General features: G+C 39.7%; 2 protein-coding genes across 23 annotated transcripts in view; one reads left to right on the top strand and one right to left on the bottom strand.

Moving 5' to 3' along the window:
• Positions 1 to 1598, bottom strand: part of PPHLN1 (periphilin 1) — a 125738-nt gene extending 124140 nt beyond the window's left edge. For 10 of the 19 annotated variants that reach the window (XM_023182799.2, XM_023182800.2, XM_023182802.2 and 7 more), the window contains exon 1: positions 1462 to 1551. The gene's annotated coding sequence lies outside the window, so the exon portion shown is untranslated. Of the gene's footprint in view, positions 1 to 1461 lie in introns of all 19 variants that reach the window. The other 9 variants (XM_023182801.2, XM_023182804.2, XM_023182807.2 and 6 more) reach the window with 1 other exon arrangement.
• On the top strand, positions 1544 to 17132 carry ZCRB1 (zinc finger CCHC-type and RNA binding motif containing 1). 4 transcript variants are annotated; one of them, XM_023182818.2, is made up of 8 exons: positions 1544 to 1767; positions 3557 to 3642; positions 5222 to 5250; positions 11003 to 11114; positions 11456 to 11563; positions 15257 to 15369; positions 15484 to 15559; positions 16038 to 17132. In XM_023182818.2, exons 2-8 carry the CDS (start codon positions 3559 to 3561, stop codon positions 16167 to 16169), a joined length of 654 nt encoding a protein of 217 aa, XP_023038586.1. In that variant the 5' UTR covers positions 1544 to 1767; positions 3557 to 3558; the 3' UTR covers positions 16170 to 17132. The 4 variants fall into 4 exon arrangements, with proteins under 4 accessions (XP_023038586.1, XP_023038587.1, XP_023038589.1 ...); XM_023182819.1 differs by having other exon boundaries at positions 1587 to 1761; XM_023182821.1 differs by lacking the exon at positions 3557 to 3642 and having other exon boundaries at positions 1625 to 1761.
• The last annotated feature ends 7958 nt before the right edge of the window (positions 17133 to 25090 follow it).

Raw genomic sequence — 25090 nt, 5'->3', positions numbered from 1 at the left:
AAGAAACAAGCAATTAGGACACGTGATAAATGCCGTAAAAGTGCAGGGCAGCTAAGAGTACATAGCAAAAATACCTAACTCTATGGAAGTTAGGGAATACCCCTCAAGTAAAGTGACAGCTAAACTCAGATCTTTAGTAGAAGTTATCCAGAAAAAGGCAGGAGGGAACAGGGAGCTCAAATGTCCCAGAGAGACAAAAGAGCCTTTGTGAAGATACTGAGGGAAGAAAGTATTCTGAGGAATTGAAATCAGTTCAACATGGCTACAGCCATGCCCAAATTTTAAATGCAGGGTCAGAGAAAGGGCTCAACTGAAATGGCTGGCAGGAAAAGCTACGTGTTATCAATAGTAAAGGTTAGGAGATGAAAGAGAATTTCACTAAAGAAGTTGAATACGTAAAATAGTTTAAGCACGAAATAGATGTTTCAGAAAGCACAGATGGGGGTGTTGAGGGGTTAAATGGGGAAGAAACGAAGCAGCAGTGATAGCCTAAGTCGAAAGGAAGCACAAAGCAGCATGGAAATGAGACTATAGCACAGAAGACCAAAGAGGCTTACATCTTGTGCGGTAACCAAGGATAACAGGGATGTAATGCAAGGTAGGTTTGGCTGGCCACAAGTTTGCCAAGAGACTTAGTCCCAGCGGTCCCCTGGCGGCCATTGAGGTATTGAGGCCTCTCAAAATTCAGCTGCGCCCTGGACGGATTGCACTTCCGTCTCTCTAGAAGACATCGGCTTCACTCTGGATTGATTGTGCAGGCTCCAGGAGAGGCTCTGGGTTCCAGGCTGCTGGAACGCAGGCTCCCAGGGAGTGGTTAGAGGCCTGGTCTGTATGTGCTGGTGGGTAGAAATATAAACTACCTTGTATTATGTTCTGATTTTTCTGTAGGAATGATGGACATGTTATGGCCTCTTACAGAAAAAGCAGTGCGTAGCCATTATAAATTTACAGGAAGAGAAAAGGTGCCAAGAAGTTCAACGTTTGTCCATACCCATGCTAAAGATGAGTCACTCTGTGAATCCAACTCTCTCCCAAAGTTGTCCTTGTCTCCCCAACTAGACTGAGATCTCCACCAGAAAACAAAACAAACAAACAAAAAGGTCTGTTTTATTTTGTAGTTCCCAAAGTGCCTAATAGCTGGGTACGGCGACCACCTTCAGTACAATTACGGACTTCCTGACTGCTCTCGGGTCACTGAAGTTACCTCGCTCAGTCTTCTTTTTGCATATTAAGGCGCTACAGAGAGGCGAACCTGTATCTTAGACTGAATACTTCCCTTTATTCCAAACTCCACTGCGTCTCTCCACCCTCAACCGCATGGGCAGAATTGCTGCACAATTCAAAGGCAGGAGAATCCAGGACCCGACACAGAAAACTCCCGCCCCCCCTCCCCAAACCCCCCGCGTTTAGCAGCCCGCACTCGCTCTGCATCCATCTCTGGGAAAGGTAAAAGTTGCTCACCCACTCTGGCCCTCCGGGACACCCCGTAAATGTAGTCGTCCGCTCGCCGCCGTTATTCCAGGTAGGCACTTCCGGCGCGCGCATTGACGTCAGCGAAGCGCTCGCCTCTGGGCCTGCCTTTGGGGCCCGGATCTGAAACAGCCGGGAAGAGGCACCGTGGCTGCTACCATCTGGTCCCCGCGCCTGAGCCCTCCCAGGACTCGTGATGCCAAGGCCGCTGCGAGTGGCTACGAAGAGTCGGGGTTGAGCCCCAGCTGAGCCGAGGGCTCGCACTCTTCTGGTCTCCCAGGCCCAACCAAGGTGAAGGTAAACGCCTCCTCAGCTGCGGCCTTCTTTTCTGCAGGACCCCCTCCCCAGACTCGGCTGCCAAAATGCTCTGCCCCTCTCTCCCGCCACCCTTTTTATTCCAGGACCTTAACCTCTACCTGCCTTCGCGGCTCTCAGCAGAACGTCTAAGGCATAGTTTCAAATGAGAAACTTTTAAAAAGCGACCTATCTATGTTGAGTTCCTGAAGTTTTCTAAATGATTCCCCCAAAACACCAAACATGAGGCAGTTTTCTCATTCCTTCACGAATTGGCATGCCTTAGAGTCAGTACTTTTCCATTTGTGATGGTTCGTTCCCCATCTCGAATACACACCACACGCTCTTTTTAAATCAGAAATTTGAATTTGGTTGAGTCTGATATTTTCACAGTAATTTGCTGACTTTGTAAGATAAGGTATGAAAATTACTGATTACATTTGTAAATTTTATATACATATATACACATACATACAAGTTCGTCTCTTCCAGGCACCAAGCCTATTTTTATAATGTATCATTTCATAATTTGGCAATAATAAGCAAAGTTAGCATTTCGAAAGAAGTTTATGTTGTCAATACATAAAGCTTAAATTTCCTCCTTAACATCATACTAAATGGAGAAAAGAAAATTTTCCTCTTAACACACCACTCCAGAGAAAAAAAAAATTAAGACAAACAAAAAAGGTACCCAGCCATAGTACAGGCATGCACAGCATAACAACTTTTTGGTTAACAACAAACCACATATACCACAGTGGTCTCCTAAGAGTATAATACATTGTACCATGTTTTTAGTGCACCTTTTCTGTCTTTAGCTACGTAAATGTTTAACATTGTGTTTCTATTGTCTACATTATTCACTACGTTAACATGCTATACAGGTTGCAGCCCAGGAGCAATAGGCTAGACCATCTAGGTTTGTCTCAGTACACCCTATGATGTTTGCGCTATGAAATCATGTAACACACTCAGAACATACCTCCTTCATTAAGCGTAACATGACTGTGTATTAGCAAAAATCAGTGACTAAGGTTCTTTCTGAGTCCCCAGGCTCTTTCTGATCTGGGTGAGCAAGGTGTAGGTATTGTCCATATACAATACATATGCATTAGAGCATTTTTTGCTCATAATCTGAGTGGAAGTTAGGAGTAGCCTTAGGGTTTTTCCTTCATCTATTTAAAACCCATCTTCATACCCATACAGTCTGGCACTGAAAGTGTTGGTGTAAAGAATACCTGAAAGAAGAAGAACCAAAAAAGAATTTTCCTTGAGTGGTGACTGGGAAAAAGGAATTCCTTAATTCAGCCTGCTGGAGTTCCTAACTTGTAAGGAAGGTGTATAAATCTGGCATAATTAAATCGGTGATTGTTAATACTGTATTGATTTTTGTTTTTTGTTGTTGTTGTTTTTTCAAAATAATACCCAGACTGGTCTGATTGTTTTATTTGGAATTAAGAATACCTGGTTTAGGCCACTTTGGGATGCTGAGACAGGTGGATCACTTGAGGTCAGGAGTTCAAGACCAGCCTGACCAACAAGGTGAAACCCTGCCTCTACTAAAAATACAAAATTAGCCGGGCATGGTGGTGGATACCTGTAATCCCAGCTACTCGGGAGGCTGAGGCAGGAGAATTGCTTGAAACTGGGAAGCGGAGGTTGCAGTGAGCCGAGATTGCGCCATTGCACCCCACCCAGCCTGGGCAACAAGAGCGAAACTCCGTCTCAAAAAAAAAAAAAAAAAAGAATCTTGGTTTAGATTGATTGCTGATAGGTTTATTTTCACTTTTAGAAATGAGTGGTGGATTGGCTCCAAGTAAGAGCACAGTGTATGTATCCAACTTGCCCTTTTCCCTGACAAACAATGACTTGTACCGGGTAAGTAAATCTTATCAAGTGACTGCTATTTGAGATACAGATAACCTTAAGCAAATAGTTATCCCTGGCAAAATTCTTTTTTTCTTTTTCTTTCTTTTTTTTTTTTTTTTTTTTTGAGACAGTGTAATTCTGTCACTCAGGCTGGAGTGCAGTGGCACTATCATGGCTCACTGCAGCCTCCCGCCCCCTCAGGTGGTACTCCCACCTCAGCCTCCCGAGTAGCTGGAAAATACAGGTGTGTACCACCATGTCTCTACAAGCTACCTGGGCACCTAAGGTTGGAAGATTGCTTGAGCCTAGGAGGTGGAGGTGACAGTGAGCCAAGATCACACCACTGCACTCCAGCCTGGGTAACAGAATGAGACCCTGTCTCAAAAAAAAAAAAATAGAAGCTGTATTTATTGAACATTTAAGTCAAATTATATGTTAGATACTAAGGAGATGCTAAAATGTTAGGTGCTAAGGAGAAAAAATAAAGCAGGAAAGGTGGGCTATTGAATGTTAAGTTGGGAATGGAGGTGAAATTTTACACAGGGAGGTCAGAAATGCCATTATTGAGAAGGTGACTTTTGAATAAAGACCTGAAACAAGTAAGAGGCACCTTTGCAAATTCTGGAGGACAAGCATTTCAGGAAAAGAGGGGTAATCTTAGGTAAGCCCACTCAAGGTGCCTTATAGGACCTATTTACATCATGGTAAGGACTCTGGCTTTCACTCTGAGTGAAACAAGAGGCCATTAGTAAGTATTACGTAGAAAACTGTACTGGCCTTCAGAACCCAGTGTTGATAACACTGCAATCCAGTTATATTACATTCCAGCATTATACAGCTTAATCATAGAACGAAAAAATTCATTATTATTGGTTGCATATACTAACACATTCTAAAAGACTTTTTATATAATAGGAACTCTTAGTATATGCGTAATGAGCTGGAACTTTAGAAATAAATGAGATTGCATAGGATAAAATAAAAGTAACAGAAGAGAGAGCCAACTATAAAGTTCTACCAACATATTAATGGTGGGCAGAGGAAGAAGACTGATAGAAATGGATTTTTCATTATAAAAGCTTTTTTTATGAGGATTTTTTTGTTTTGTTTTTTAAATAAAGCAGTCTTAAGGATCTGTCTTCTCAAACAGGGATTGCTTCGTAGGAATAACAAAGTAGAGGTGAGGGTAGAATTGGAAAAGTGCTACTCCATAACATTGATATTTGAAGCACAGGTATAGCTGGCACTATGATGGAGTTGATAGTTGCCATGGGTATACCTCAGGAACACAGCAGCTGTCCAGTATGTATGCCTTAGATCTACCACATGTGTAGAGTGAGTTTTTTTCTCTGTATTTACTCCATTGTCAAATTTAGGAACTGAGACAGATACATGTGACCATGTGACTCCAACAACAGTAAGAATATTATTCTAGCAACCAAAAAAAAAATTTTTAGGGCCTGCCTTATAGACTGAAGGCTGAAATTTTTCATAAACTATAACAGAATTTTGTCAACGTCTGCAACCTAAAAATGTGATGTTTTCATGATTTTAAAATAAATTGTAAATATGTGGTCTTTTGTTTCAGATATTTTCCAAGTACGGCAAAGTTGTAAAGTAAGTATTCACATTAAATTTTGTAACTTCATTTAAAAGTTTATCTGAATTTGCTTCTCCATTTTTTTCAATGACAGCAAATTTTTAAAAATGAAACATACTTGATATAACAAAGAAAATAATACTATTAACATTTTTATGACAATTTTAGTTGGTTTTCCATGTACATAAACATGTAGACAATTTTTCTTCAAGACTGTATTCCATACATTCAATTTTATTTTCTTTTTTAATTTGACATATCGTAAATGTCTTTCCATGTACTATAAAGATACATCTTCATATCTAATGGTAAACAAATATTTTGGTTACTAGGAAGTGTGTTATCAAGTATACTATAAGTAACCTAGTTTTTTTTTTTTTCAGATAAATAGTGTAAAATCAAATATTTCTGTGCATCTGACTTGCAGGATGCTATGAAACTGATAAATAGAAAACATATTATCTTCCTTCAGAGAAAGCTTAGAGATCATTGAAAAGACTAGAAACATACAAATGGTATGGATGATAACAGGGCTGAGGGTTAGGAACAATAAAAAGAACTTGAACTCATATTTCACTGTTTTGAATCAAGCAACTATAATATGGGGCAAAAAAGTAAAAGGATACTGTCATCCTAACTATCTTATAATCAATATACATTCTGATATAAATTTAAAATCCCAATAATTTTGAGCATATTTATCTTGGCTAATTTTTTCTAGTGTTCCATAAATGGATTTTAAATAGTTGAAGCTCATTTGCTTCTTGAAATTACTAACTTCTTTTACAGTTACTTTGCTATTAAAAAATCATTATCAAAAATGCTTCTGTGTAAATTTTTGGGTGTTCAGATTTTAAAAAGTCATCGTCATCAGTCCAAACACTGGTAATGATGATGGTATGTAATACTTAAATGAGCACATATATATGCCAGGCATTGTTCTAATCTCTTTATGTGTATTATTTAATTCTCATAACTACCTTTTAAGGTAGGTACTGTTATTATCTCAATATTATAAATGATGAAACTGAAGCACACAGAAAACCTAAAGTCATCTTGCTAGCTAATGGTGGAGAAAATATTTGAATCCAGCAGTGAGATTTCAGAGTCCACTCCCTTTTACCTTTTTTTTCCGCTTTGTCAGAATCTTTGAGTGGATCTCCATATCAATATATAGTCCTGAACCATGAAACTGCAATGGAATTAAAGACACAGGGTTATAAGCACCTAGAAACAGGGAAGACTTTAGAGAGCCAGGGAAGGCTTACCTAAGTCAGTGTTTTTTGAGTGGAAACCTAAGGATGAGTAACAGTTAAGTAGGCAGAAATAAGGGAGGAATATTTCAGGTAGAGGGAATAGCTTGTGCAAAGGCCTTGTGGCAAAAGAAAATAAAGTGACATCAAGAAATAGAAAGAAGGCCAATGTGACTAGAGATGAGTGAGTAAGGGGGAGAAAGCACAAGATGGCTCCAGAGATGGAAGCAGGTTCCTCATCTTACTTCTTGGCCAGGTTACAAAGGTATTTGGTTTTCATTCTAAGAATATCAGGAATCATTTAAGAATTTTAAGTGAGGGGTGACATGATTTAAATTTTTTAAAGTTTATTCTGGCCTAATGTACAAATTAGATTGGAGGGGAACAAAAGCAAATGCAGCTGGGCACAGTGGCTCACACCTGTAATCCCAGTGCTTTGGGAGACCAATGTGGTAGGATCACTTGAAAGGTCAGGAGTTCAAGACCAGCCTGACCAACATGGCAAAACCCCATCTCTACAAAAAAATGCAAAAATTAGCCGGCCGTGGTGGTACACCCCTGTAATCCCAGCTACTTGGGAGGCGAGGCATGAGAATCACTTGAACCCAGGTGGCAGATGGAAATGGAGGTTGCATTGAACCGAGATCATGCCAGTGCACTCCAGCCTGGGCAGAGCAAGACTCCATCTCAAAAAAAAAAAGAAAAAGAGAAAATGCAGTGAGACCAGTATGAAGTCTAAAACTGTAGCCCAGGGGAGAAATCTGTACTAAAATAGTACAGGTGGAGCTATAGAGACTGGTCAGATTTGAGAGGTGGTCAGATTTCAGAAATCATTATGAAGTGAAATGGGTAATACTTAGTGATATGTATAGGAAGGAAAGTGGGTAATATTTAGTGATGTGCTTGCTTTGTACATAAGGACTTTGTGAACAGGAAGGAGGTGTTATGGATGACATTCAGGTTTCCCAAAATAGTGTATGCTTCATATTATGTGCTTAAATAAGTACATCATATACCTTGTATTAGGAAATTAGGTGCTACTGTCTACCTCTTTTCCCTTGCCAGAAACATGGGAGTCACAGTAGATTTGTCCTTTTAAATCTCTGGTGTAAATTTTTTTTCTGTTACCACAGAAGGTACCTCTATGAAAGTATTGTATGACAGTTGGTTTGTTGGTCTGTCTCTACCACTAAACTGTAAGCTTTCTCCTGAGGGTAAAAACTACTGTTAGTGCTTAGCACATGGGCTTGAGGCTAACAGAGTGACTGAATGACCGAATGAATGAACACATACAATGTACTCTTTTAGAAACTACTTTTCCTATTTTTTTGTCTATTTTTCCCATTGAATATAAAGGTATATCTATCAATCAACATATTGAGGTAGGCACATATGGATTACAGAGACAACCTTAAAGGAGTTTACATTAAAATAGATGAGATGAGGCATTTTTTATGAATAACACAATTCAGCAGAGACTAGCATAACGGAGGAGAAATGATATCCAGTTGAAGCTATTAGAAACTGACACATTGACTTGAATCCCGAAAGAATGAGGAAAATTTTAATGGGCAATGATTCAGAGGTGAAAGAAGATAGAAGCTGTATGAACAAAGGCACAAATTTGGGGAAATACAGGCCATGCTACTGGAGCATTGAGTGGTTTCTTCTGAGTAGACTTCATAGTTTGTACGTGGGAAGGAGCAGTGAAAGATGAAGGAGATGGGAGCCAAATCATCAAGGATGCTGACTGGGGGACAAAGAATAGGCAATTTACAGAACCAGAGATTTTTGAACAAAGGAATGGTGTGATTTTATTCCTTAAGTAGAAGACCACTTAGGGATATGAGAAAATTATAAGAGAAAAAATTATAAAGGAACCGATAAGAATAGACTGTTAAAACAGTAATGCCCCTATGGACAAGAAAAAAGCCATGGAATCAGAAAAGAGGCAACAGATGAGAGATTAATTGAGGATGATGTAGAAAGCCAACACTTCTTTTGAAATAGTACTTTAAAAAAAAAAAAAGATAACTTTCACAAACGTTACGAAAAATTCCAAAATGTAAAGCAACTACCTTATTCAATATTTCTGTCAAAATTGGTTAAAATGTTTCCTGCATATTCTCATAACTGGTGCTTTGATGATAACCAGTCCAAATTTGAACCTTCTTACCTTGGATGCTTGCCTCTCCTTACTTTCTAAGCCCATTGAATATACAGGTGTACCGTTTGAGAAACTAAACCATTTTAGTTGCCCATTTTTCCCTAAATTTTTTCAACTTGTTTCTTCTTTTAAATGAAATTAGACATCCCTTTTCTTAATGTGATGGCATCTTTTTACCAGTTTCATTCCAAAGACTATGTATGTACCTTAACCCAAACCCAAATAAAATAATTTTAATATGGGAAATGTTATGCTGAATAAAACTTCTGTTTATTCACTTGTGTCCTATTATCTATTTTCCTGTAATTCAAACATGAGAAAATTACTAAGCTTTATCTTGAACATTATCTTTTTTTTAACTTTGGAAATAATTTCAAGTTTATAAAAAGTTATGACAATGATACTAAGAACAGCAAAATATCCTTCATGTAAATTCACCTGTTATTAACATTTCCCCCATTTACTTTATCATTTGTACTCTCTCTTGCCCCATATGTGTGTATATATACACACACAACTTGTTTTTGTGAGGTATGTAAGGGTGAGTTACAAACATCATTGCCCTTTATTGCTACATACTTCAGTGTGTTATTCCCTAAAAGTAAGGATATATTTTATATAACCACAGTACAATTACCAACTTCATAAAGTTATTTTGATATAGTAGTTTTACTAAATCAACCATTCATGTTCCAATTTTGTCAGTTGACCTAATAATGTCCTGCATAGTATTTTTCCCCTCTATTAGAGGATCAGTCTAGAGTCAAGTATTGTCTTTAATTTTTCTTTTTAGGCTCCTTTAGTCTAGAACATTGTAAGGAATATATAGCCTACCCCCTTCTCCTCCCCCTCATTTTGTATGTTGCTGATGTTTCCTCGTTATTAGATCTAGTTTACATTTTCTTGGCTACTATACTGCATAGAGGATGTGTTGTTCTCAGAATACCACATCTGGAGGCAGACACTGTCAGTCTGTCCCTCAGTAGTGATACGAATTTTGATCACACAGTCAAGGTGTTGTCTCAATTTTTTCACTGTAGACTTATTTTCCCTTTGCAATTAATAAACAATCCATGGAAGACACTCTAAGACAGTACAAGTACTCTGCTCCACATAAAAATCTCATTTTAGACTTAGCATTTGTTGATGGTTCTTGACTGATCCAGTCTTTACCATGAGTGTTGCCAATTGGTGATTTTTCCAACTCCAGCATTTCGTCTACATTCACCAGTCTTCCCTTGGCATTCTTCTGTAAGCAAGAGCCTTCCCTCCCATCTCCTCCACTTATTTATTGGTCTATTATCAGTAAGAATTATAAATTCCTACCTTCTCTGTGGCCTATAATTTATTACTGTAATGAATTGTTTTGGTGCTCAAATTGTCCTTGATATGGCCAGTGGGAGCTCCTTCCAGCTGGCTGCTGTATTCTTGCCCCCATCATTCATTCATTCATTCATTCATTCCTCTCTCTCTCTCTCTGTCTCACTCGCTCACTCACTTTTGCACTCTCTTACTTTCTGGCATAAGATGTTCCAAGCTCCTCTTGTACCTGCCCTGCTCTAGCCTTTGAATCAGCTATTTCTCCAAAGAGCCCTGGTGAACATTGTTTTTAAACTATGTTAATTGACATAGGGTGAGCAAGGGCCTCCAGGACTAGGGATGTGGATGGGGCAAGAGAAAGAGCAGGCTCTGTGCTCTCATAACTCTCCTTATCACTCAGGTACACCCTAGTGGGTAGTATGGCTGAAAACCACAGAACTGGAGGTTCTTTTTCCCTGAAGATCGGGGTCTCACTATGTTGCCTAGGCTGTTCTCAAACTCTCTTGTTCAGGCATCCTCCCGCCTCTGTCTCCCAAGTAGCTGGAACTACAGGTGCGCACCACCACACCCAGCTCTGGAGATTTTTTTTTTTCTTTCTTATTTTTCTGAAGATTCTTTAAAAGAATATTAAGAATATACTTTGATTCTAACACTTAGAAAAATAAGTAAATCATTTTACTTCTTGTGTAAAGTATACCTTTGTTTTGTTTTGCAAGCTGAGGGAGTTAGTATGGAAGAGGGATTATGGTTACTCCTTAAGATTTCATTGTCTCTGTAATCTCTTTATTTCACCCTTCAATCTCTGATTAACTCCTAATCATAGGTGTGCTCACTTGTGTTAAATCAGTATCACCCTTTCCCATTTCCATGCTTGATATCCCTTGACTTTGAAGAGATAGCTGATTTTTCAAATGTATTAATTCATCTTACAAATTTTTCATTTAGCCCTTTTTAAAATGAATGTTTCAAGTATTAATACCTGTTTTATTTATTGCTGCCTCGTTTTTAACTATTTGTTTCTGCTTTAAGGGTTACCATAATGAAAGATAAAGATACCAGGAAGAGTAAAGGGGTTGCATTTATTTTATTTTTGGATAAAGACTCTGCACAAAACTGTACCAGGGCAATAAACAACAAACAGGTAAGCTATTCATCTCCATCAAGGTTTTTAGCCCCAAAGCCTTTATGCTCATCCAGGCCAAAAATGTGGGGATATAGTGGATCATCAGGTCTAATAAATATCTGTAGATTCTTAAGATATCTAACTTATGGAAAGAAAAGAGGTCAAACTGTACTGGGTTCTCAAAACATTGGTGGAATCTCAGGAATAAGAGTACTACAGAATAGAATTTATCACACCTAAGTGACAATTGCTAAAAAATCCAAAATAAAGTGGAATTGAAGATTTAAGAAAATGGATTAAATAATTAATTTTAGATTTCAGTGAAATACATTCTACATTTACAGTTTTCTCTTGTTTAGTTGTTTGGCAGAGTGATAAAAGCAAGCATTGCTATTGACAATGGAAGAGCAGCTGAGTTCATCCGAAGGCGAAACTACTTTGATAAATCTAAGTGTTATGAATGTGGGGTAAGTAAACCTAAAACTTAATGTAACTTTCCATAGTTTAAGATACTTTTCACATCAGTCTTTTATTTTTGCTCACCAAAACTTCTGACTGGCTAACCCAGGTTATGAAAATGCTTTATTTTTTAATATTTATTTTTTTGAGACAGGGTTTTCCTCTGTCACCCAGGCTGGAGTGCAGTGATGTAATCACTACTCACTGCAGCCTCCACCTCCTGGGCCCAGGTGATCGTCTCACCACTGTGTCCGAGTAGCTGGGACCACAGGCATGCACCATCACACCCTGCTTAATTTTTTTGTAGAGGCAGGTTGTTCCTATGTTGCCCAGGCCCATCTCAAACTCCTGGGCTCAAGCAGCCCTCCCACCTCAGCCTCCCAAAGTGCTAGAGTTACAAGTGTTAGCCACTGTGCCTGGCCTAGTTGTTTTACTTAGGGACTCTAAACTCATCAAAGTAAATTCAGTTGAAATGCACTGTGTAAAGATAACCTGAGTTGGGTAATACAAAGTGGTATTTTCTCTAGTTCCTAAATCTTTGAAAATCACTAGTTTTAAAAGTGTTAGACTGATTATTTATGTCACTGTCTTGCAAGATTTTAGTAACTCATAAATTTTTGTTAATAGGATATTGCCTGTTTCTGTACCAGTTTTTAAGTGTCACAGTTCAATAGCAACATTATCATGTGACCTTATCCACTATGGGATATTGTGTTTTGAAGTTTTTTATTTTTTCCTATTAGTATTGCTAGTGTTTTATAACTGAACTATCCTCACATTGTCTTCTTTGGTTCTCTTCATGATCTGTCATTATCCATTTAAAGTTTTGGTGATGAGGAGGGAAAGACAGCCATAGAATAATTTTGTATAAGATCTGTATTGGTACCAAGAGAATTTTAGTCTGGTTCTCACAGGTGTAAGTTTGTAAAATGATCATATAAAATACTTAAGAAACAGGCCGGGCACAGTGGCTCATGCCTGTAATCCTAGCACTTTGGGAATCTTAGGTGGGTGGATCACTTGAGGTCAGGAGTTCAAAAGCAGACTGACCAACATGGTGAAACCCCATCTCTACTAAAAATACAAAAAAAATTAGCCAGGCGTGGTGGCAGGCACCTGTGATCCCAGCTGCTTGGAAGGCTGAGGCAGGAGAATCACTTGAACCCAAGAGGCAGAGGTTGCAGTGAGCTGAGATCACTCCACTGCACTCCAGCCTGGGCGACAGAGTGAGACTCCGTCTCAAAAATAAAAATAAAAATAAAATACTTAAAAAACAGAGTCGAGAGGTAGTACTGGGGAGCTGGGGAGAGAATCATGGAGAGATACCATCCTGGCTGCAAACACATGGAAGATGCGAGGAAATGGCTTGAGGTCCTCTACCCCACTGTCACTCCCCATACCCCCCACAAAAAAGATAACTAAATAAACAGACTGACGGACGGATGAATGGAGTGAGCAAGCAGTCACTTGGATACATACTGATTCTGTCAATTCCTATGATTCTGAAACCTCTTAAGTAAACACTTTAGAAACTTTTCCAAAGTTCTGAGTTTTGTAAAAGAAAGAAAGGGAGGGAGGGAAGGTAGTTACATTCAGATTAGTATATATCTTCATATTCACAGTGAATATTAAGTTATCTGAGAAATCCTAGATGAATCTGGTAATTGGTTCCTTTTGGTATATGGATCCATAGAGTTGTTATATTTTTTACATTTTTATATTTAATTTCCCTCCCTCCAAAAAAACCTATTTATATTTACTTAGCCTGGTTTTTCTAAAGTTATTACATTAAATCCTTTTTTAGTATGGGATATGTTAATATGTTTTGCTATAATACTATTCCAAAACACAGTTTCAGATATGCTTCTCTAACTATATTTTCTCAGCAGCTCATTAACAGTAAGTAACCTCTCTTAGGTTGGGCCATGTCCTAGGTATACAAAGTGCACAGTCTGTCTGCTCTGTCAAATATACTGGAAAAGCATGATTATTGTTCCCTTCTATTGTTCTAACCTTGGCTCAGTCCCCACACCCTACCCTGACATACCCTCTTAAATGGAATTGTAGTGAGCTGATGTCCAGGTTACAGTTGAGCTCTTATGTTTTACAAGTCAATGTTCTAGCTAAGTAGGAATAATAGCCTAGTCCAGCATTGTCAAATGAGAATATAATGCAAGCCACGTATGTTACTAAGTCTTCAGAAATCCAATGTGTATTTTACCTTTACAGTAAGTACATATCAATTCAGACAAGTTCTCAATAGCCACATTGACTGGCTAGTGGCTACTGTAATTGGATAGTGCAACTGTAGTCAGGATATGAAAGGGAAAAAATGAAAGTAATTCATAGGAAAAGTGAGGAAGAAATTTTCCATTTGTTTTTTGTTTTTTTGTTTGTTTTTTGAGACAGGGTCTTGCTCTGTTGCCCAGGCTGGCGTGAAGTAGCACAATCTCGGCTCATTGCAGTCCTGCCTCCCGGGTTCAATCAATTCTTGTGCCTCAGTCTCCTGAGTAGCTGGGATTACAGGCGCGTGCCACCACACCCAGCTAATTTTTGTGTAGTTAGTAGAGACAGGGTTTTTCCATGTTGGCCAGGCTGGTCTTCAACTCGCTTCCTCAGGTGACCTGTCCGCCTCAGTCTCCCAGTGCTGGGATTACAGGCTTGTAATCCACCATGCCTAGCCCAAAAGAGTATTAAGCAACATATCGGAAATTAACAGGAATAGTTTTATCCTCGTTTTATCAGTAACTTAAGATGTTTACATTTAGGGTAAATGATCCATTTAAATTTTGATTTTTTTTTTTGAGACGGAGTTATTTGCTCTTGTCGCCCAGGCTGGAGTGCAACGGCACGATCTCACCTCACTGCCACCTCTACCTCCTTGGTTTAAGCAATTCTCCTACCTCAGCCTCCTGAGTAGCTGGGGCTACGGGTGTGTGCCACTACGCCCAGCTAATTCTTTTTTTGTTTGTTTGTTTTTTAGTAGAGATGGGGGTTTCACCATTTTGGCCAGTCTGGTCTCGAACTCCAGACCTCAGGTGATCCACCCGCCTCAGCTTCCCAAAGTGCTGGGATTACAAGCGTGAGCCACCACACCTGACTGAACTGTTTTATATCTTGAATTTTGAGATTTAAATGTTTGAGAGAAGACTACTACTTCTACTCTTAGTAAAACCACTAAATAGTCCTAAATGTTAAAATAACTGAGAGTTACAATATCACCTTCTAAATAGTAAAGTACTGGGTTTTATCATTAATGTCTTTCTATGTAGTCCCAGTATGGGAATATTCCTTTTTAAATTCGAAAACCTTTTAGTAAGGCCAGGTGCATGACTCACGCCTATAATCCCAGCACTTTAGGAGGCCAAGGCGGGTGGATCATGAGGTCAGGAGATCAAGACCATCCTGGCTAATATGGTGAAACCCTGTTGCTACTAAAAATACAAAAATAAAAAATTAGCCAGGCATAGTGGCGGGTGCCTGTAGTCCCAGCTACTCGGGAGACTGAGGCAGGAGAATGGCGTGAACCCAGGAGGTGGAACTTTCAGTGAGCCTAGATCGTGCCACTGCACTCCAGTCTGGGCGACAGAGCGAGACTCCGTCTCAAAAGAAAAAAAACCTTTTAGTATTAGAGTACCAGGCAAGATTTTGTAAATAACAAATATGGTATTTTTTCTTTCCTTTTTAATGGGAAACAAAAGGAAAGTGGACACTTAAGTTACGCCTGTCCGAAAAATATGCTTGGAGAACGTGAGCCTCCAAAGAAGAAAGAAAAAAAAAAAAAAAAGAAAGCTCCTGAACCAGAAGAAGAAATGTATGTATATTATTCTTACTAAATACATTATCATTATCATGTTGCTTTTGTCTTTTGGTTGGTTGCTTTTGCCTATTGGTTGGTTACATTCCAATTTGTTTTTCTTTATTTAAGTGAGGAAGTAGAAGAAAGTGAAGATGAAGGGGAGGATCCTGCTCTTGACAGCCTCAGTCAGGCCATAGCATTCCAGGTATTGTTCTTTTAAAAGGCATCATGCAATAGCTGACTGGGTTTATAGTCCTTGCTTACTTCATTGATCACCTCATGGCAACCTCTCTATTTCCCCCTAACCTCCTAAGCCTTAGGAGACAAGCTATTTCTCTGAGGTAGTGTGAATGAAAAGTTCCCATTGGTTCTTCCTAGATTTTAAGGGCCCCACATCACTTACTATCTTAATCTTTTTTCATTAAAAAAATGAGCAGAACTATTTACTCAAAGTGAGTATAGCCCAACAGAAAAGATTTTTTTTAGAAATTGCCTAGGATAATTTTGAGTAAGATTGTGAGATGGGACAGAACTCAGGGGAAGGGAGCAGATCGTATTGTCTGCATGGACTGGGAGGGTGGGAAGTAATGGCATTTGTGGTATGTTTTTGCCATGTTTTGAATTAATGAACCATAAATAATATTAAACAGGTTATTAGTTTTGTTTTGTTTTTTGAATCACAGCAAGCCAAAATTGAAGAAGAACAAAAAAAATGGAAACCCAGTTCAGGAGGCCCCTCAACATCAGATGATTCAAGACGCCCAAGGATAAAGAAAAGCACATATTTCAGTGATGAGGAAGAACTTAGTGATTAAAATCTTGCCCTAGCACAGTAATAAAATTCAAGATTTGTTAATAACAATCTTGAAGAGCTAATTTTAATAAAAATAAGAAAAGTTAGTACTATCATGTTAATACTATTATTGTTATCCCAAGAAAAAAGATATTTTAAAAATTTATTTGAAAAGTTCATTATAAGGGCTTTATTCATGCCTGATTTGTTTACATGAGGACTTCTGAAATTAATGCTTAAAACAGAAACTTCCTGAAGACCGAAAAGTTGAATGATTTATTGTTACTTATGTTAATAAACTTTTCAAGAGAATTTTGTCTTTAAATATGGGTGTTTTGTCATCATATTTCTTGTAGCTTTATCCCAATCTGTAAATACCTATAAAATAAATTATAAATACCTATAAAATATAAAGTAACATAGCTCTAAAAGGCTTAAAATCAAACACAGGTGTTACTTGTCTGCCCTACCCATAGCACCAAATTCCATTCCCTAGAAGAAACTACTCATGTGCACACGTGTTGTTAAATAAAATACATATATTTCTGTCACTTAATAAAAGAATAAAGGAGAATTATTCAATCTCTTATACTTCTCCTACCTTCCTCAGTCTTCCCAATGTGGCTGTGTTAAAAATTTCGGGGAAATCTGTGCATATATTTTTTAATGACCATGTAAATAGTTTTCACTTCTGAGCCAAGGAGCATGCTATGATTACATTTTTCCTAGAGTTAATAGTTATCTATTTTTTCCATGTATCGTCTTTGTATTTATGACTAAATCTTCCCATTCTGTCTGCAGGTGGTTATATGGGAGTGGGATTAGCCTTTAATTTTCTACTTTGTATATTTCTATATTGTTTAACTTTGTAAGAATACCCATTTATTACTTTTAACTAGTAAAAGCAATAAAAATAAGTTAATACTATTATAGTAATACTATTATTGTCATCCCAAGAAAAAATATATTAAAAAGAGATTTGAAAAGTTCATTATAAAAGCTTTATTTGTGTTTCCACTTTGAAAACTACAAAGTGTTAACCACCCATAGGCAAAGAATCTTCCAGATCACAGCAAGACAGACAGAATGATTGAATGCAGTACTCAACCATCTGTTTGGCCATTAGTTAAATACAACAATTTTAGGGTGTTTTTTTTTTTTTTTTTTTTTTTTTTGTTTTTTTGCTCGGGGCCCCGGCTGGGGGTTAGGGGCCGGGTCTCAGCTCACTGCAAGCTCCGCCTCCCAGGTTCACGCCATTCTCCTGCCTCAGCCTCCCACGTAGCTGGGACTACAGGCGCTGCCACCTTGCCCGGCTAATTTTTTGTATTTTTAGTAGAGATGGGGTTTCACCGTGTTAGCCAGGATGGTCCCGATCTCCTGACCTCGTGATCCGCCCGTCTCGGCCCCCCAAAGTGCTGGGATTACAGGCTTGAGCCACCGCGCCCCGCCTTTTTTTTTTAATTTATTTTTATTTATTTATTTTTGAAACGGAGTCTCACTCTGTTGCCCAGGCTGGAGTGCAGTGGTGCGGTCTCAGCTCACTGCAACCTCCACCTCCCCTATTCAGATGATTTTCCTGCCTCAGCCTAAGTAGCTGGGATTACAGGCATGCACCACCACAGCCAGTTAATTTTTGTGTTTTTTTAGTAGAGATGGGGTTTCACCATGTTGGTCAGGCTAGTCTCAAACTCCTGACCTCGTGATCCACCTGCCTCGGCCTCCCAAAGTGCTGGGATTACAGGTGTGAGCCACCATGCCTGGCCTACAGTTTTAAAGCAAAGAAAAAAATAGGGAAAAGATTTGCCACAAATTTAAGTTTCTATGAATACCTGAAGACAGACTCTAGTAGGAAATAAATTAGTGACAAATAGAATATTTAGAAGATAAAATAGGCCAGGTGCAGTGACTCATAACTGTAATCCCAACACATTGGGAGGCCAAGACAGGAGGACTGCTTGAGGCCAGGAGTTTGAGCCCAGCCTGGGGAAAATAAGGAGACTGTCTTTACAAAAAATAAAATTAGCCACTCGCACCTGTAGTCCTAGATACTTGGGAGGCTGAAGCGGGACAACCTGGGAAACAGCATGATCCTGTCTTTAAAAACAAATAAAATAAAATAAAAGTTTATCATTACTTATCAAGGAAATCTGTTACAACCAGGGATACATCAAAATTTACCTATATTAGGAAAAAAAACACTTCATTGTTGGTGAGGATGACATTAAGAGCACTTGTGGTGTTGTATACTGGCCCTGAATCAATTCTGAAGGGTAATTTAACAAGAAATATCAAACATTAAGTATGTTCTATTTTTTGAACTAGAAATTACATTATATTTTATCCTAGGGTTCTAATCAGAAATGCAGGTGTTTATGTACAAACATATATTATTTAAAATCCAAAACAAATAATTGTCAGCTGGGCACGGTGGCTCACATCTGTAATCCCAGCACTTTGGGAGGCCAGGGCAAGCGGATCACTTGAGGCCAGGAGTTTGAGACCAGCCTGGCCAACATGGCGAAACCCCATCTGTACTAAAAATGCAAAAGTTAGCCAGCCATGGTGACACATGCCTGTAATTCCAGCTACTCAGGAGACTGAGGCACAAGAATCGCTGGAACCAGGGAGGTAGAGGCTGCAGTAAGCCGAGATCGCACCACTGCCCTCCAGCCCTGGGTGACAGGGTGAGACTCTGTCTCAAAAAAAGAAAGAAAAAGAATCGTCGGCCGGGCGCGGTGGCTCACGCCTGTAATCCCAGCACTTTGGGAGGCCAAGGCGGGCGGATCACAAGGTCAGGAGATCGAGACCATCCTGGCTAAGACGGTGAAACCCCGTCTCTGCTAAAAATACAAAAAATTAGCCGGGCGCGTTGGCAGGCGCCTGTAGTCCCCGCTACTTGGGAGGCTGAGACAGGAGAATGGCGTGAACCCGGGAGGCGGAGCTTGCAGTGAGCCGAGATCGTGCCACTGCACTCCAGCCTGGGTGATGAGCAAGACTCCATCTCAAAAAAAAAAAAAGAATCGTCAACAGCAAACTAAAGCATGATGCATTTGCAATGATAGATTATTAGGAAGCATTAAAATGTTTCAAAGAATTTTTAATTGTATGAAAAAACATTCCAGATACAATGTCAAGTGTAAAACACTTGCTATATGTGGATACATATCTGCATATGGAAGGGGGAAATGCGTACTACTAAAGGAGCAATGCAGAGTGGTTGAGAGTATGCTCTTTATTTTTTTACTGTATTAAGGAAATTCTTTTTTTTTTTTTTTTTTTTGAGACGGAATCTTGCTCTGTCGCCCAGACTGGAGTGCAGTGGCACAATCTCCGCTCACTGCAAGCTCCGCCTCCCAGGTTCATGCCATTCTCCTGCCTCAGCCTCCCGAGTAGCTGGGACTACAGGCGCCTGCCACCAAGCCCCGCTAATTTTTTGTATTTTTAGTAGAGACGGGGTTTAACTGTGTTAGCTAGGATGGTCTCGATCTGACCTCGTGATCCGCCCGCCTCGGCCTCCCAAAGTGCTGGGATTACAGGCGTGAGCCACCACGCCCGGCCAAGAGTATGCTCTTTTTTTGACAGATACACTTTAGGTTCCTATGGCCATGTTGCCACTTAAAGCTGCTGATCGTAGGCAATTTACTTAACCTGAGTTATATGAAAATGAAGAAGGTTAAAGCAACACAGAAGGACAAATATTGTATGATACCACTTACATGAGGCACCTGGAATAGGCAACATAGAGACAGAAAATAGAGGTTACCAGGGTCTGAAGGGAGGTTAAAAGGGGGGTAGTTATTTAATGCATACAGTTTCTGTTTCAGGTGATGAAAAGTTCTGGAAATGGCTAGTGGTGATGGTTGCTCAATACTGTGAATGTACCTAATGGCACTAAGTTATACATGTAAAAATGGGTAAAATGGGCCGGGCATGGTGTCTCATGCCTGTAATCCTAGCAGTTTGGGAGTCTGAGGCAGGCAGACTGCCTGAGTTCAGGAGTTTGAGACCAGCCTGGCCAACAGGGTGAAACCCCGTCTCTACTAAAATAGAAAAAAATAGCCAAGTGTGGCGGTGTGCGCCTGTGGTCCCAACTACTCGGGAGGCTGAGGCAGAAGAATTGCTTGAACCAAGGAGGCGGAGGTTGCAGTGAGCCACGATCATGCCACTACACTCCAGCCTGGGCGACAGAGCAAGACTCTGTCTCAAAAAAAAAAAAAAAAAAGATAAATTTTATGTGATGTATATTTTATCACACACAAAAAAACATGTGCCTCAAGTGACATGACTGCATAGAAAAAAATGTGCAAACGTAACTAAAAATTTTTTGTAAAGTGTAATTAGGCCACCAAGCCCTCCCCACAGCCCACCAAGTCATGCTGAACCATCACACCTGCAAGCCCCTTCCCTGCGGTCTATGTCCAGAATAATATTAAGATAGGTTTCCCACCTCAGGCAAGGGATTGGAGGGGTCCTTCCCCAGGAGAAAATACACACAGCTTGAGATATTCGCCCTAAAGAAAATGTTCAGTAATAAAGACCTCCAAGTTAATATGCCCAAAGCAGCGCTAGTGAAATATGCTTTAATCAGGTTTTCAGTGCTTCACATTCAAATATGAACAGACACATAAGCATCAACAAACATTTGAGGAAAGCCTGTAATACAACAGAAACCCAAACAAGCATACCACAAAAGAGAGCTTTAAGAACAATTCTGGCTTTGAAAATCTATCTATCCCCTACGGTTTCAGAAAAAGAGACTGTGAACCTGTGATGAACTTAGCAGTTCTTTTGTTTGTTTGTTTGTTTGTTTGTTTGAGATGAAGTCTCGCTCTGTTACCAGGCTGGAGTGCAGTGGTGCAATCTCGGCTCACTGCAACCTCTGCTCCTGGGTTCAAGCGATTCTCCTGCCTCACCCTCCTGAGTAGCTGCGACTACAAGCGTGCACCACCACCACCACACTCGGCTAATTTTTGTATTTTTAGTAGAGATGGAGTTTCACCATGTTGGCCAGGATGGTCTTGACCTCCTTACCTCATGATCTGTTCACCTTGGCCACCCAAAGTGCTGGGATTACAGGCGTGAGCCACCGTGCCAGGCCTGTTTTTTGTTGTTGTTGTTGTTTTGTTTGTTTGTTGTTTGTTTTAGAGTTTCACTCTTGTTGCCCAGGCTGCAGTGCAATGGCATGATCTCAGCTCACTGCAACCTCCACCTCCTGGATTCAAGTGATTCTCCTGCCTCAGCCTCTCATGTAGCTGGGATTACAGGTGTGTGCCATCATGCCCAGCTAATTTTGTATTTTTTTAGTAGAGATGGGGTTTCCCTGTGTTGGTCAGGCTGGTTTCAAACTCCTGACCTCAATTGATCCATCTGCCCTGGCCTCCCAAAGTGCTGGGATTACAGGCGTGAGCCACTGTGCCTGGCCAACTTGGTAGTTTCTAATAAGTACTTGTGTAGCAGAGAATGCCCTTCTTGCCCTTCTTGCCCTTCTTGCTGGATATGACTAACGTTTTTTTTTTTTTTTCCTTCTGCAGTCATTTACTCATTTGTTTTTTTGACTAGATGCCTTATTCTGAAATTGTCAATTACAGTTTTCAGAGTATCATGAAATTCAATTATGCCCACATAGGACATTTATAAATTTTGCATGTTAATTTATTATTTTGTTTTATAAGCTGTAAGTGTGTGTATATATGTGCTCTACAGCCAGGTGTGGTGGCATGCACCTGTAGTCCCAGCTCCTGGAGAGACTAAGGCGGGAGGTTCCCTTGAGCCCAGGAATTTTAGTCCAGCTGGGCAACAGAGTAACACCCTGTCTCTAAAAAACAAATAAAATTGAATTTAAATAATATTTTTGGCCAGGTATGGTGGCTCATTCCTGTAATCCCAGCACTTTGGGAGGCCAAGGCAAGAGGATCTCTTGAAGCCAGGAGTTCAAGATAGCCTAGGCAACAAAGTGAGACCCTGACTTTATAAAAATAAACAATAACTTTTTTTAATTAAAAAAATAAAAACTATGTTTTAAATGCTTAAATATTAAAACCTTGATACCATACCTAGAAAAGTACTTGAAAGCTTTACATAGAATATGCCATAGATCAGTAACTTAGGTTCAATCATTGATGGAGGGCTGGAAACCTAATTTTTAAAGTGGGGAGGAAACTATTGGATCATATAACTAAGCCATCCAGCTTCAGAAATGGATAAAAGAGATAAAAATGTAATTAGAAATATCTTTTTCTTTGTGTTACCACTGCTTTCCTCTGTACTTCCTTTATTTCTCAACAAGCTTTCTTCATATGATGGTAGAGATAACCACCAGCATCTCTAAAACTAAGAATCCCAACAAAGAAAACCCCTTTCCCAATGGTCCCAGCAAAAGTTCCTGATTGGCTAGGTCTCTGTCACAGTCCCCATTCCTGGAAATAAGGAGTAGAGTCAGTCCCACCCAAACTATATAGAGTGAAAGTGTTCCTGTGCAACGCAGGATCTATCTTCAGTTTGGAATCAATGTGGAAATTACCCTGTCAAAAGAATCTTAAGCTTAAAACCCTCCTTTCAACATTTCCAAGGGCAGAACACTGAGACAGCTGAGCAGAACACACAAAGAAAATAAAGATTCAGGTCGGGCGCAGTGGCTCACGCCTGTAATCTCAACACTTTGGGAGGCTGAGGCAGGTGGATCACCAGAGGTCAGGAGTTCGAGACCAGCCTGACCAACATAGTGAAACCCCGTCTCTACTAAAATAACAAAATTAGCCAGGTGTGGTGGCGCATGCCTGTAATCCCAGCTACTTGGAAGGCTGAGTCAGGAGAATTGCTTGAACCCAGAAGGCAGAGGCTGCAGTAAGCTGAGATCACGCCACTGCACTCCAGCCTGGGCAACAGAGTGAGACTCTGTCTCAAAAAAAGAAAAAGAAAGAAAGTGAAAACCTCTTTGGAAAGCAATTTGATAAGCACTATTACTTAAACTAACAACATGAACAGTTGCAGTCAGACTGAGCCCTCAGTCCAGAGAATGGGCTCAAGCCATTGTCAATTTTTTTTAAAACGCTGCATTTATAAGATCCAAATTTTAAGAATCCTTATATACTGCTATAGATAAAGACAACCAGTTAACAATTTTAGTTAAGATATGGCACCTAGAAGAAATAAGCAGACCAGAAACATAAAAGCTTTTATAGAAGGCAGATTCCTTTCTGGGCATGTTGCACTTTTCATCAGCACATCTTTGCAAGATGCATGGTTTCATGTGAAACACATAATCTTTTTTTTCAAAGAGATGGTATAGTTTGGTTAGAGCCTCATAAGTATATTTAAGCTAAGTTAAATACTAAAAATGGCTTTTAACAAATTACCTGAAAGACAAATTATATCACATATTTAGCACTATGTTTAAGGCACTGTTCTAAACACATTATAAATATGAAATAATGGAATCCCTTTTAGGTATTGTTTTCATCATTATACAGATGACAGAACTAAGGCACAAAGAGGCAAAGTAATTCACCCAAAGCCACAAAGTCAATAAGTAGCACGATGAGGTTTTAAATGCAGGGTACAATGTATGTTATTTTGGAGATGGATACACAAAAAAGTCCTATGCATGACTTACCAAAAATAAATAAATAAATAAAATTTAAAAATAAAGGAAAAGGCTGGGCAGGTGGCTCACGCCTATAATCCCAGCACTTTTGGAGGTCGAGGCGGGCCAATCACCTGAGGTCGGGAGTTCGTGACTAGCCTGACCAACATGGAGAAACCCCGTCTCTACTAAAAGTAGAAACTTAGCCGGGCACATGCTTGTAATCCCAGCTACTTGGGAGGCTGAAGTAGGAGAATCACTTGAACCAGGGAGCTGGAGGTTCCGGTGAGCCAAGATCGGGCCATTGCACTCCAGCCTGGGCAAAAAGAATGAAACTCTGTCTCAAAAAAAACAAAAAAGAAAAAGAAAAGCCCTGACTTCAACACCACTAAATATATACATGTAACACTTGTACCCCATAAATTTATACAAAGATAATTTTTTAAAAATAAGAGAAATAAAGCCAAACAAACTTGCTCTAGAGTCAATATGCTATCTCTATGCTATGATGCTTCTCTCAAAAAGTACTCAAATGATATGACTGGCTGGGTGCAGTGGCTCACACCTGTAATTCCAGCACTCTGAGAGGCCGAGGGGGATGGATCACCTCAGGTCAGGAGTTCAAGATCAGCCTGCCCAACATGGCGAAACCCTGTCTCTACTAAAAATACAAAAATTAGCCAGGCCTGGTGGCACTCACCTGTAGTCCCAGCCTCCCAGGAGGCTGAGGCAGGAAAATCACTTGAATCCAGGAGGCAAAGGTTGCAGTGAGCAGAGATCGTGCCACTGCACTCCAACCTGGGCAACAGAGCAAGACTCCATCTAAAAAAAAAAAAAAAAAAAATTATAGTACTGCATTATCAACTAGGAGACGGTGGTTTTAAATTTCATTTTACATGCATAAGAATAACAATTTGTTTTATTCCATCTTAAAGAATTTTCGCAGGTGAAAGTATTCTTGGAATAACCAACAAATTTTAAAGTTAAAAGAGTAAATACATTATGCCCTAGTGCTTTCTTTAAAAAAGTTAAAAATAATTTCCACTTGGAAGTTTAATGAGATCTCAGACTTACCTGTCCAAAACTGAACCCCTGGTCTTCCAAACCAGCTATACTCCCACCTTTTCCCATTTCTGTTTGGTTTCGCTTTGAGACGAGTCTCACTCTGTTGCTCAGGCTGGAATGCAGTGGCTCACTGCAGTCTTGACCTCCCAGGTTCAAGTGATCCACCCATTTCAGCCTCCCAAGAAGCTGGGACTACATGTGTGTGCCACCACTCCCAGCTAATTTTTTTTTTTTTTTTTTTTTTCCTGTAGAGGTGAGGCCTCCCTACGTTGCCTGGTCTTGAACTCCTGGGCTCA

Source organism: Piliocolobus tephrosceles, chromosome 10, assembly GCF_002776525.5.
Source record: "Piliocolobus tephrosceles isolate RC106 chromosome 10, ASM277652v3, whole genome shotgun sequence".
Lineage (NCBI taxonomy): Eukaryota > Metazoa > Chordata > Mammalia > Primates > Cercopithecidae > Piliocolobus > Piliocolobus tephrosceles.
This window is presented reverse-complemented; position numbering and strand designations above follow the sequence as displayed.

Bases quoted from the DNA above. Each gene is read 5' to 3' on its own strand.
- ZCRB1 (XM_023182818.2), top strand. From the start codon at position 3,559: ATGAGTGGTGGATTGGCTCCAAGTAAGAGCACAGTGTATGTATCCAAC. The intron at 5,251-11,002 runs GTAAGTATTCAC...TTCTGCTTTAAG, and splicing joins AAGTACGGCAAAGTTGTAAA to GGTTACCATAATGAAAGATA. The intron at 11,564-15,256 runs GTAAGTAAACCT...GGGAAACAAAAG, and splicing joins CTAAGTGTTATGAATGTGGG to GAAAGTGGACACTTAAGTTA.